The sequence below is a fragment of the Mixophyes fleayi genome, assembly GCF_038048845.1.
Source record: "Mixophyes fleayi isolate aMixFle1 chromosome 2 unlocalized genomic scaffold, aMixFle1.hap1 SUPER_2_unloc_2, whole genome shotgun sequence".
In the NCBI taxonomy this organism is placed as follows: domain Eukaryota; kingdom Metazoa; phylum Chordata; class Amphibia; order Anura; family Limnodynastidae; genus Mixophyes; species Mixophyes fleayi.
Window position 1 is genome coordinate 220001 of NW_027445879.1, and position 12740 is coordinate 232740.

Sequence of the window (12740 nt, forward strand, 5' to 3'; positions counted from 1 at the left end):
GAATTCATACAAAGATATGAATTCTTACAAATATATGAATTCATACAAAGATATGAATTCATACAATGATATAAATTCTTTTACATCCTGTTGCAATAGGATTTTATGTATAAAAAACATATCTAAAACACCATGCCAAGCTGTCGGTAAAGGACATACAAAGATATGAATTCATACAAAGATATGAATTCTTACAAATATATGAATTCATACAAAGATATGAATTCATACAATGATATGCATTCTTTTACATCCTTAGAAATTCGTTCGATATGATTTTATGTCTAAAAAAACATATCTAAAACACCATGCCAAGCTGTCGGTAAAGGACATACAAAGATGAATTCATACAAAGATATGAATTCTTACAAATATATGAATTCATACAAAGATATGAATTCTTACAAATATATGAATTCATACAAAGATATGAATTCATACAATGATATGAATTCTTTTACATCCAAAGAAATTCTTTCGATATGATTTTATGTATAAAAATCAAAAATTTACCTATTACATGATCGTGCCATGCTGGCACAGATATCTGTGAAAAGCCAGAGTGATGGAAGGGTGCAGATCCCTATTTTATTATACAAAGTCCTTTACCAACAGCTTGGCAGGGTGCTTTAGAAACTCACCCACCTGGACACTCATACCTGGTCCAGGCCTATGCGGGGACACCCTAACAACTCTCCATGAAGGGGGGTGACAGAATAGCACAGAATAGAACGGTGCAGCTCCCTGTGTAAACTGACAACAATCATCTTGTGTCTCAACACCCCAGGATATTCTGAAACACAAATATGGTTTAGAGAGAATTTTTTTTACAATCGTACATGATTATTTTACCTATTATATTATTCATCAGGGACAGATATGATCTTTTCAGGTATGTTAAACAACTATATCAGCTTTAATAAACGTGATGTTTCTCTGCAATATCTGAAAAGCTGCGGGATATCAAGATTCTTTACTTTAGTTTATGTGCTCAAAGAATAAGTCAGTTCGGGTGAAAATCTCTTTATTTTTTAATACATTATTAACAATAACAGATAATAAAAATGTTAAACATATGCAAACAGAGCAAAATAATCAGAACAAATGGGGCAGCTGGCCAATGTCCCCTATTATTATTCAACACTATACTTTAGCTCATGCTTAGCAGGAATGTCTTTTGCAGCTACCAGGAGAACTCCAAATTTCTTAGAGTATGATGTGAAAACATTAAAATTCTTGCGACTTCTCTGCATGAAGTGTAACAGAGGCTCTGTGTGACATGAACATGCTGTGTTGATGCACCATGATTTGCCTTTAGGGTCTTTGTAAAAAAAAAAGGGCCTTAGAGCCCTCTTCAGTTGTTTTCATTATTCTTCCTTCTCTGCCACTCATTTTGTCCCCATGTAAGTCACAGATAACTTCACCCTTCAAGAAAACTCTCCGTGTTGTGACTCTCCTGACTCTGCTTTCTGCATCTGTGGAACATTTTAGTCCTTTCCAATGTTGCAAATGGGTATCGTCTCCAAGGACCTTACAGTCTTTCCAGTGCTTCATCGACTTTGGCTTCCAGGCCTCTACCAGGAGATTGACCTCAGTATCCTTATGTTTCCATTTCTTTTCCTGAATGTACTGGGTCAAGGTGGTAACTGATGGTCTCCTTGCAGGAAAGGCTCCTGTGGAATAATAAAAAAAAACTAAACATTAGTTTGTATTACGTGTTGTAATGGGTTAGACAAGCACACATGTGCAACACCATGTACATTTGTTTGAAGCTAATCACCTACAAATCTGATAATGTCCTGTAGTTATACTTACTGATCACATGCTTTACTCTGATCTTATGCTGCCGGTCTCTCCATTGCTTTCTGCAGTAATGCCAATGTGACGGTGATATGCGTCTGCAGTCACGTGACTTTGGCACACGTCCCTCGAGTGTTACAGGGAACTCTCCCAGCAGCTTCTGGAAGGCGTCTTTCCTCGGTGTCCCTACAGAGGCTTGAAGACCTTCCCTGTTTGGAAACAGAACCGGAGATGTATAGTGAAAATGACGGAAGAAATAGTGAATTATAACAAACGCGATTTAGACATAGGAGATAAAAGGTGCAGCCATGGAGAATGTACTGATGTCAGGAAACAGAAGGGACTCACCTTGAACTGCTTGGTCTGGTCTCCTCTGGGTCACTTCGCTTTCCAATATCTCTCACCAATATTGAGCCATGACATATATTATGCAAAGTATTCTGCCTGTAATGACTGTTTGCAGACAAAATACTGTGTGACAAATAATTGGAGATGAGACACTTCTCAATATCGGAGTACTCAGCTAATGTCCAAGTCTCACAGGCCTGCCGAGCCATCTGACTGGTCACATTTGGCAGCTTATGCCTAAGAAGTGTTAGATAGAAAGATATATTAGTGTTTACAACAAATAAAGGTGTGCAGGCAGTGACATAGGGAGTGCAACACTGACACAGAGTAAATACAAATAATAAACTAATATATATAACTACAAGCTGGACAGTCAGTGAGGCCAATTATCCACTGATTATGTGCCGAGTATGTTACAAGGACTGTACTGGACTGCTCGGTATGTGCTAATGTCACTATGTACAGGGCTGTGTTATGTGTTGGGGCAGATAATGTGCAGGTTTCTGATCAGCAGCTGGTGACAGTATGTTGTATTGTGTATTGTTATATATAGTGCAACTAAACATATGTAGATGTGTAATACCACTTTATACATTGTGTATAATAAGATCATCAATGTAAAGTGTAGGTAGAACATTACTGCTGCCATGAACTGCACTATTAGTACTGTACGAACGTCTATTATCTACCAGACTGCACTTACAGATTATGAAAACGGCGAAGATAGACAGAAACATTGTAAATTTTCAATCCCGATGTCGATATAAAAAACGTTTCCTCGGGTGCATCTTCGTTTATCATGGAAGGTCGAACTTTGGTGTAATAAGTGTCGAACCACTAGGGAAAAATAAAGATCTGTTAATAATCAGTACAGCAAGAATTCTCCATATAGTAACTCAATCTGTAACTTTGATCTAATAACACACCCTTTCTTCTTCTTCTGTGAGTGCGAATGTGGCCACTTGTGTAGCAGTTTTGTGATGCTTCACTCCTACAACAACAAGCTTTTCAGAGGTTCCCTCCGATGTGAAGTTGTGAGGAACCCTCTTGTGCCATTCCTCAACCTAGGAATATGAAGATATAACATCAACATTAAAGACCACTTTTATATTTTAAAGTTTAAGTCATCAACATCCAATAGTACTTACAGTCATATTAGCAACCACTCCAGGTCTTTGCAGATGTTTCAGAATGAGCAAAGCCTCCAGGTAGTAGAGAATGTTGAGCTGATGTTTGACAGTTAGTGTTTTAGCAGTAGAAGCACGATGGATGCAATTCAAAAATTCTGGTTTTGCAACCTCCAGTAGCCGGCGGCAGTCCTCTGGCTGCAAGGAATCTGTCGTCAATGTGTTAAACCTGCAGATCATATAAGAAAAATGTGGATTAAAAATGAAGTAAATTGAAAAGTCACAAATTAGTGTAGCAAGAATACTATAAAGTCAAAACCTAAATGTCATTCATGTTTATTGATCTCACCTTTTGACGACCCTTTCCTTTGATACGCCTTTGCTCAGTTTTTTCCAAATTGCATTCGTTACGTTGAGAAAATGGACGCAGGCTTGAAAGAGCGGTGGATCATTTGCTGCCACATTGGTGGCTGTTGTTTTATAACCAATAAATCTCCTCAAATTTCTTAGATAATTAAATATTGTTTTGTTACAGAGACCCAGTTCTCTTAGTTTATATAGCCTAGGGGACTAAGGGGGCATGAGATATGAAATGATGAATATAGGGTATCCAGGTATCAGCCTCCTGGGGCTTTATGCCGCCTGTGATTGATAATTTTGAAGGGGTGTTTCTCCGCTTACAAATGGGTCAGTGATGCCAAATTTAAACCGCATACACTTCAGAGTCCCCCCTGTTCAACTGTACCAGTCTCATAATTGTGGGTCCCCAGGAAGGACACTGCATTGAGCCAAGGATGCTAGCACCTTGCAATAGCTCTCATAAAACCTTCAACAACTTAAAGTGAGTCTGGCCCTTCCAAGGGCCCCAAAGGCCCAGGTGCCTAATAGAGAACTTGAAGCCCCCACCCTCCACTTTCCAAGGAGTCCTTCCTCGCTTCTCTACGGCCTTGCACTGTAGAGTTATGCCCAACTGAATGATGTTTCCCCATCCACCCTTTTCAGGCCTACCTTTCTGGAAGCAGGGGTGGGAGGGCTGAAACCTCGATTTCTCCGATTCTAGAGGGGCTATTGATTAGCTTTCAATGTCACCTGAAAGCTGAGATTATCTGCTAAAGGTTAAGGCCAAAGCCAGAGTCTGGGATACTCTTGGACCCATAAGAGCAAGAAAATGCCTCTAGCATGTGCAGTTTTGTCGGTAAGGCCTTAGGACGTAATAGGACAATATGAATGTCGATATCTCTTGCTCTCCTGGGTCTATTACAATTCCAGTGGTACCCTGAAAAGCTGAGACTCTCCTTTAAATTATGACCCCTCTATATAGCCTAGGGGACTAAGGGGGCCTGACATATGAGATGATGAATATAGGGTATCCAGGTATAAGCCTCCTGGGGCTTTATGCCGACTGTGATTGATAATTTTGAAGGGGTGTTTTTCCGCTTACAAATGGGTCAGTGATGCCAAATTTTAACCGCATACACTTCAGAGTCCCCCCTGTTCAACTGTACCAGTCTCATAATTGTGGGTCCCCAGGAAGGGCACTGCATTGAGCCAAGGGCGCTAGTACCTTGCAATAGCTCTCATAAAACCTTCAACAACCTAAAGTGAGTCTGGCCCTTCCAAGGGCCCCAAAGGGCCAGGTGCCTAATAGAGAACTTGAAGCCCCCACCCTCCACTTTCCAAGGAATCCTTCCTCACTTCTCTACGGCCTTGCACTGCAAAGTTATGCCCAACTGAATGATGTTCCCCCATCCACCCTTTTCAGGCCTACCTTTCTGGAAGCAGGGGTGGGTGGCTGAAACCTCGATTTCTCCGATTCTGGAGGGGCTATTGATTAGCTTTCAATGTCTCCTGAAAGCTGAGATTGTCTGCTAAAGTTTAAGGCCAAAGCCAGAGTCTGGGATACTCTTGGACCCATAACAGCAAGAAAATGCCTCTAGCATGTGCAGTTTTGTCGGTAAGGCCTTAAGACGTAATAGGACGATATGAATGTCGATATCTCTTGCTCTCCTGGGTTTATTACAATTCCAGTGGTACCCTGAAAGAGCTGAGACTCTCCTTTAAATTATGACCCCTCTATAAAGCCTGGAGGACTAAGGGGGCCTGAGATATGAGATGATGAATATAGGGTATCCAGGTATAAGCCTCCTGGGGCTTTATGCCGCCTGTGATTGATAATATTCAAGGGGTGTTTCTCCGCTTACAAATGGGTCAGTGATGCCGAATTTAAACCGCATACACTTCAGAGTCCCCCCTGTTCAACTGTACCAGTCTCATAATTGTGGGTCCCCAGGAAGGGCATTGCATTGAGCCAAGGGCGCTAGCACCTTGCAATAGCTCTCATAAAACCTTCAACAACTTAAAGTGAGTCTGGCCCTTCCAAGGGCCCCAAAGGCCCAGGTGCCTAATAGAGAACTTGAAGCCCCCACCCTCCTCTTTCCAAGGAGTCCTTCCTCGCTTCTCTACGGCCTTGCACTGTAGAGTTATGCCCAACTGAATGATGTTCCCCCATCCACCCTTTTCAGGCCTACCTTTCTGGAAGCAGGGGTGGGGGGCTGAAACCTCGATTTCTCCGATTCTGGAGGGGCTATTGATTAGCTTTCAATGTTCCCTGAAAGATGGGATTGTCTGCTAAAGTTTAAGGCCAAAGCCAGAGTCTGGGATACTCTTGGACCCATAAGAGCAAGAAAATGCCTCTAGCATGTGCAGTTTTGTCGGTAAGGCCTTAAGACGTAATAGGACGATATGAATGTCGATATCTCTTGCTCTCCTGGGTTTATTACAATTCCAGTGGTACCCTGAAAGAGCTGGGACTCTCCTTTAAATTATGACCCCTCTATATAGCCTAGGGGACTAAGGGGGCCTGAGATATGAAATGATGAATATAGGGTATCCAGGTATCAGCCTCCTGGGGCTTTATGCCGCCTGTGATTGATAATTTTGAAGGGGTGTTTCTCCGCTTACAAATGGGTCAGTGATGCCAAATTTAAACCGCATACACTTCAGAGTCCCCCCTGTTCAACTGTACCAGTCTCATAATTGTGGGTCCCCAGGAAGGACACTGCATTGAGCCAAGGGCGCTAGCACCTTGCAATAGCTCTCATAAAACCTTCAACAACTTAAAGTGAGTCTGGCCCTTCCAAGGGCCCCAAAGGCCCAGGTGCCTAATAGAGAACTTGAAGCCCCCACCCTCCTCTTTCCAAGGAGTCCTTCCTCGCTTCTCTACGGCCTTGCACTGCAGAGTTATGCCCAACTGAATGATGTTCCCCCATCCACCCTTTTCAGGCCTACCTTTCTGGAAGCAGGGGTGGGGGGTTGAAACCTCGGTTTCTCCGATTCTGGAGGGGCTATTGATTAGCTTTCAATGTCCCCTGAAAGCTGAGATTATCTGCTAAAGGTTAAGGCCAAAGCCAGAGTCTGGGATACTCTTGGACCCACAAGAGCAAGAAAATGCCTCTAGCATGTGCAGTTTTGTCGGTAAGGCCTTAGGACGTAATAGGACGATATGAATGTCGATATCTCTTGCTCTTCTGGGTCTATTACAATTCCAGTGGTACCCTGAAAAGCTGAGACTCTCCTTTAAATTATGACCCCTCTATATAGCCTAGGGGACTAAGGGGGCCTGACATATGAGATGATGAATATAGGGTTTCCAGGTATAAGCCTCCTGGGGCTTTATGCCGCCTGTGATTGATAATTTTGATGGGGTGTTTCTCCGCTTACAAATGGGTCAGTGATGCCAAATTTAAACCGCATACACTTCAGAGTCCCCCCTGTTCAACTGTACCAGTCTCATAATTGTGGGTCCCCAGGAAGGACAGTGCATTGAGCCAAGGGCGCTAGCACCTTGCAATAGCTCTCATAAAACCTTCAACAACTTAAAGTGAGTCTGGCCCTTCCAAGGGCCCCAAAGGCCCAGGTGCCTAATAGAGAACTTGAAGCCCCCACCCTCCTCTTTCCAAGGAGTCCTTCCTCGCTTCTCTACGGCCTTGCACTGCAGAGTTATGCCCAACTGAATGATGTTTCCCCATCCACCCTTTTCAGGCCTACCTTTCTGGAAGCAGGGGTGGGAGGGCTGAAACCTCGATTTCTCCGATTCTGGAGGGGCTATTGATTAGCTTTCAATGTCCCCTGAAAGCTGAGATTATCTGCTAAAGGTTAAGGCCAAAACCAGAGTCTGGGATACTCTTGGACCCATAACAGCAAGAAAATGCCTCTAGCATGTGCAGTTTTGTCGGTAAGGCCTTAGGACGTAATAGGACAATATGAATGTCGATATCTCTTGCTCTCCTGGGTCTATTACAATTCCAGTGGTACCCTGAAAGAGCTGAGACTCTCCTTTAAATTATGACCCCTCTATAAAGCCTGGAGGACTAAGGGGGCCTGAGATATGAGATGATGAATATAGGGTATCCAGGTATAAGCCTCCTGGGGCTTTATGCCGCCTGTGATTGATAATATTCAAGGGGTGTTTCTCCGCTTACAAATGGGTCAGTGATGCCGAATTTAAACCGCATACACTTCAGAGTCCCCCCTGTTCAACTGTACCAGTCTCATAATTGTGGGTCCCCAGGAAGGGCATTGCATTGAGCCAAGGGCGCTAGCACCTTGCAATAGCTGTCATAAAACCTTCAACAAATTAAAGTGAGTCTGGCCCTTCCAAGGGCCCCAAAGGCCCAGGTGCCTAATAGAGAACTTGAAGCCCCCACCCTCCTCTTTCCAAAGAGTCCCTCCTCACTTCTCTACGGCCTTGCACTGCAGAGTTATGCCCAACTGAATGATGTTCCCCCATCCACCCTTTTCAGGCCTACCTTTCTGGAAGCAGGGGTGGGGGGCTGAAACCTCGATTTCTCCGATTCTGGAGGGGCTATTGATTAGCTTTCAATGTTCCCTGAACGATGGGATTGTTTGCTAAAGTTTAAGGCCAAAGCCAGAGTCTGGGATACTCTTGGACCCATAAGAGCAAGAAAATGCCTCTAGCATGTGCAGTTTTGTCGGTAAGGCCTTAAGACGTAATAGGACGATATGAATGTCGATATCTCTTGCTCTCCTGGGTTTATTACAATTCCAGTGGTACCCTGAAAGAGCTGGGACTCTCCTTTAAATTATGACCCCTCTATATAGCCTAGGGGACTAAGGGGGCCTGAGATATGAAATGATGAATATAGGGTATCCAGGTATCAGCCTCCTGGGGCTTTATGCCGCCTGTGATTGATAATTTTGAAGGGGTGTTTCTCCGCTTACAAATGGGTCAGTGATGCCAAATTTAAACCGCATACACTTCAGAGTCCCCCCTGTTCAACTGTACCAGTCTCATAATTGTGGGTCCCCAGGAAGGACACTGCATTGAGCCAAGGGCGCTAGCACCTTGCAATAGCTCTCATAAAACCTTCAACAAATTAAAGTGAGTCTGGCCCTTCCAAGGGCCCCAAAGGCCCAGGTGCCTAATAGAGAACTTGAAGCCCCCACCCTCCTCTTTCCAAGGAGTCCTTCCTCGCTTCTCTACGGCCTTGCACTGTAGAGTTATGCCCAACTGAATGATGTTTCCCCATCCACCCTTTTCAGGCCTACCTTTCTGGAAGCAGGGGTGGGAGGGCTGAAACCTCGATTTCTCCGATTCTAGAGGGGCTATTGATTAGCTTTCAATGTCACCTGAAAGCTGAGATTATCTGCTAAAGGTTAAGGCCAAAGCCAGAGTCTGGGATACTCTTGGACCCATAAGAGCAAGAAAATGCCTCTAGCATGTGCAGTTTTGTCGGTAAGGCCTTAGGACGTAATAGGACAATATGAATGTCGATATCTCTTGCTCTCCTGGGTCTATTACAATTCCAGTGGTACCCTGAAAAGCTGAGACTCTCCTTTAAATTATGACCCCTCTATATAGCCTAGGGGACTAAGGGGGCCTGACATATGAGATGATGAATATAGGGTATCCAGGTATAAGCCTCCTGGGGCTTTATGCCGCCTGTGATTGATAATTTTGAAGGGGTGTTTTTCCGCTTACAAATGGGTCAGTGATGCCAAATTTTAACCGCATACACTTCAGAGTCCCCCCTGTTCAACTGTACCAGTCTCATAATTGTGGGTCCCCAGGAAGGGCACTGCATTGAGCCAAGGGCGCTAGTACCTTGCAATAGCTCTCATAAAACCTTCAACAACCTAAAGTGAGTCTGGCCCTTCCAAGGGCCCCAAAGGGCCAGGTGCCTAATAGAGAACTTGAAGCCCCCACCCTCCTCTTTCCAAGGAATCCTTCCTCACTTTTCTACGGCCTTGCACTGCAAAGTTATGCCCAACTGAATGATGTTCCCCCATCCACCCTTTTCAGGCCTACCTTTCTGGAAGCAGGGGTGGGTGGCTGAAACCTCGATTTCTCCGATTCTGGAGGGGCTATTGATTAGCTTTCAATGTCCCCTGAAAGCTGAGATTGTCTGCTAAAGTTTAAGGCCAAAGCCAGAGTCTGGGATACTCTTGGACCCATAACAGCAAGAAAATGCCTCTAGCATGTGCAGTTTTGTCGGTAAGGCCTTAAGACGTAATAGGACGATATGAATGTCGATATCTCTTGCTCTCCTGGGTCTATTACAATTCCAGTGGTACCCTGAAAGAGCTGAGACTCTCCTTTAAATTATGACCCCTCTATAAAGCCTGGAGGACTAAGGGGGCCTGAGATATGAGATGATGAATATAGGGTATCCAGGTATAAGCCTCCTGGGGCTTTATGCCGCCTGTGATTGATAATATTCAAGGGGTGTTTCTCCGCTTACAAATGGGTCAGTGATGCCGAATTTAAACCGCATACACTTCAGAGTCCCCCCTGTTCAACTGTACCAGTCTCATAATTGTGGGTCCCCAGGAAGGGCATTGCATTGAGCCAAGGGCGCTAGCACCTTGCAATAGCTGTCATAAAACCTTCAACAAATTAAAGTGAGTCTGGCCCTTCCAAGGGCCCCAAAGGCCCAGGTGCCTAATAGAGAACTTGAAGCCCCCACCCTCCTCTTTCCAAGGAGTCCTTCCTCACTTCTCTACGGCCTTGCACTGCAGAGTTATGCCCAACTGAATGATGTTCCCCCATCCACCCTTTTCAGGCCTACCTTTCTGGAAGCAGGGGTGGGGGGCTGAAACCTCGATTTCTCCGATTCTGGAGGGGCTATTGATTAGCTTTCAATGTTCCCTGAAAGATGGGATTGTCTGCTAAAGTTTAAGGCCAAAGCCAGAGTCTGGGATACTCTTGGACCCATAAGAGCAAGAAAATGCCTCTAGCATGTGCAGTTTTGTCGGTAAGGACCCGGCCTGCGGGGACCATGCCTGCTGGTTCCCCGGGGTCTGGGAGGTCCCTGGGTGCTTTTCCAGAGTTTGGCCCCTGGGGGCCACAGGCTCCGGGGGTCCCCCGGCCTGCGGGGACCATGCCTGCTGGTTCCCCGGGGTCTGGGAGGTACCTGGGCACGTTTACCTAGTTTGGCCCAAGTCCCAACCGACAGCTTGGCCGCGACAGCTTGGCCTGGGCCGAAAACCGACAGCTTGGCCCGGACAGCTTGGCCTGGGCTGCGGACCGACAGCTTGGCCTGGAGGGGGAACCGACAGCTTGGCCTGGAGGGGGGAACCGACAGCTTGGCCTGGAGGGGGGAACCGACAGCTTGGCCTGGAGGGGGGAACCGACAGCTTGGCCGGGACAGCTTGGCCGTGAGTGAGGAAAAAAGTACAACATATCTAAAACACCATGCCAAGCTGTCGGTAAAGGACATACAAAGATATGAATTCATACAAAGATATGAATTCATACAATGATATGCATTCTTTTACATCCTGTTGCAATAGGATTTTATGTATAAAAAACATATCTAAAACACCATGCCAAGCTGTCGGTAAAGGACATACAAAGATATGAATTCATACAAAGATATGAATTCTTACAAATATATGAGTTCATACAAAGATATGAATTCATACAATGATATGAATTCTTTTACATCCTGTTGCAATAGGATTTTATGCATAAAAAACGTTTCCTCGGGTGCATCTTCGTTTATCATGGAAGGTCGAACTTTGGTGTAATAAGTGTCGAACCACTAGGGAAAAATAAAGATCTGTTAATAATCAGTACAGCAAGAATTCTCCATATAGTAACTCAATCTGTAACTTTGATCTAATAACACACCCTTTCTTCTTCTTCTGTGAGTGCGAATGTGGCCACTTGTTGTGTAGCAGTTTTGTGATGCTTCACTCCTACAACAACAAGCTTTTCAGAGGTTCCCTCCGATGTGAAGTTGTGAGGAACCCTCTTGTGCCATTCTTTAACCTAGGAATATGAAGATATAACATCAACATTAAAGACCACTTTTATATTTTAAAGTTTAAGTCATCAACATCCAATAGTACTTACAGTCATATTAGCAACCACTCCAGGTCTTTGCAGATGTTTCAGAATGAGCAAAGCCTCCAGGTAGTAGAGAATGTTGAGCTGATGTTTGACAGTTAGTGTTTTAGCAGTAGAAGCACGATGGATGCAATTCAAAAATTCTGGTTTTGCAACCTCCAGTAGCCGGCGGCAGTCCTCTGGCTGCAAGGAATCTGTCGTCAATGTGTTAAACCTGCAGATCATATAAGAAAAATGTGGATTAAAAATGAAGTAAATTGAAAAGTCACAAATTAGTGTAGCAAGAATACTATAAAGTCAAAACCTAAATGTCATTCATGTTTATTGATCTCACCTTTTGACGACCCTTTCCTTTGATATGCCTTTGCTCAGTTTTTTCCGAATTGCATTCGTTACGTTGAGAAAATGGACGCAGGCTTGAAAGAGCGGTGGATCATTTGCTGCCACATTGGTGGCTGTTGTTTTATAACCAATAAATCTCCTCAAATTTTTTAGATAATTAAATATTGTTTGGTTACAGAGACCCAGTTCTCTTAGTTTGTTAAAAAACAGATTTGTTTTTTCGATGTTGGTCACAAAATCCATGGACACATTTACTGGGTCCATGAAATATAAATAACGCGCAACATTTTCCACCTGTGTATACAGAGAGGGGGAGATATGAGTTTTATAAAATAGTCAGCTGAGTTATTTAGTTGAGAATTACTGGTAACAATGCTACAAGACTGAGCTTTGTAAAATGAGAGATAAAATACAAGGCATATATAACTTGAAGAAAGGACAAGTCATAACATCCTGTCATCCCCTCTGATATAGATGAATTAGTTAAACCTATTCATTATCTCATGTCCTTTGGCTCTGAAGAAATCAGGACTACTATTGTGGGCACCAATATTGACAACATAAGTGAGAGAAGAATGTTGAAGCTTGAAAGATTGAAGAGTGAAAGTGAGAAATAAACAGAAAATGAAAATGTATGTACTACTATCTCATGCAGGTCCAATTGGAAATGGAAATAACATGCACAAATATATAAAATAAGCCATTACCTCTTGTTTATTGTGGATTACTCCTAAAGTCTCGAACAAATAGTC

General features: G+C 43.8%; 1 protein-coding gene across 1 annotated transcript; it reads right to left on the minus strand.

Annotated features, from left to right (window-relative positions):
- Window positions 1–1138: 1138 nt before the first annotated feature.
- On the minus strand, window positions 1139–10677 carry LOC142109521 (uncharacterized). Its single transcript, XM_075193700.1, has 8 exons — window positions 10558–10677; window positions 3625–3845; window positions 3297–3504; window positions 3075–3212; window positions 2852–2985; window positions 2149–2385; window positions 1816–2009; window positions 1139–1673 (listed from the first exon to the last, which is right to left on the minus strand). Exons 1-8 carry the CDS (start codon window positions 10675–10677, stop codon window positions 1315–1317), a joined length of 1611 nt encoding a protein of 536 aa, XP_075049801.1. The 3' UTR covers window positions 1139–1314.
- Window positions 10678–12740: the final 2063 nt, after the last annotated feature.

Coding starts and splice junctions, on each gene's coding strand:
- LOC142109521 (XM_075193700.1), bottom strand. CDS start 10,677: ATGGTCCCCGCAGGCCGGGGGACCCCCGGAGCCTGTGGCCCCCAGGGG. Junction 2,986..3,074: donor TCACAGAAGAAGAAGAAAGG/GTGTGTTATTAG, acceptor ATTTTTCCCTAG/TGGTTCGACACTTATTACAC. Junction 1,674..1,815: donor CAGAGTAAAGCATGTGATCA/GTAAGTATAACT, acceptor ATTATTCCACAG/GAGCCTTTCCTGCAAGGAGA.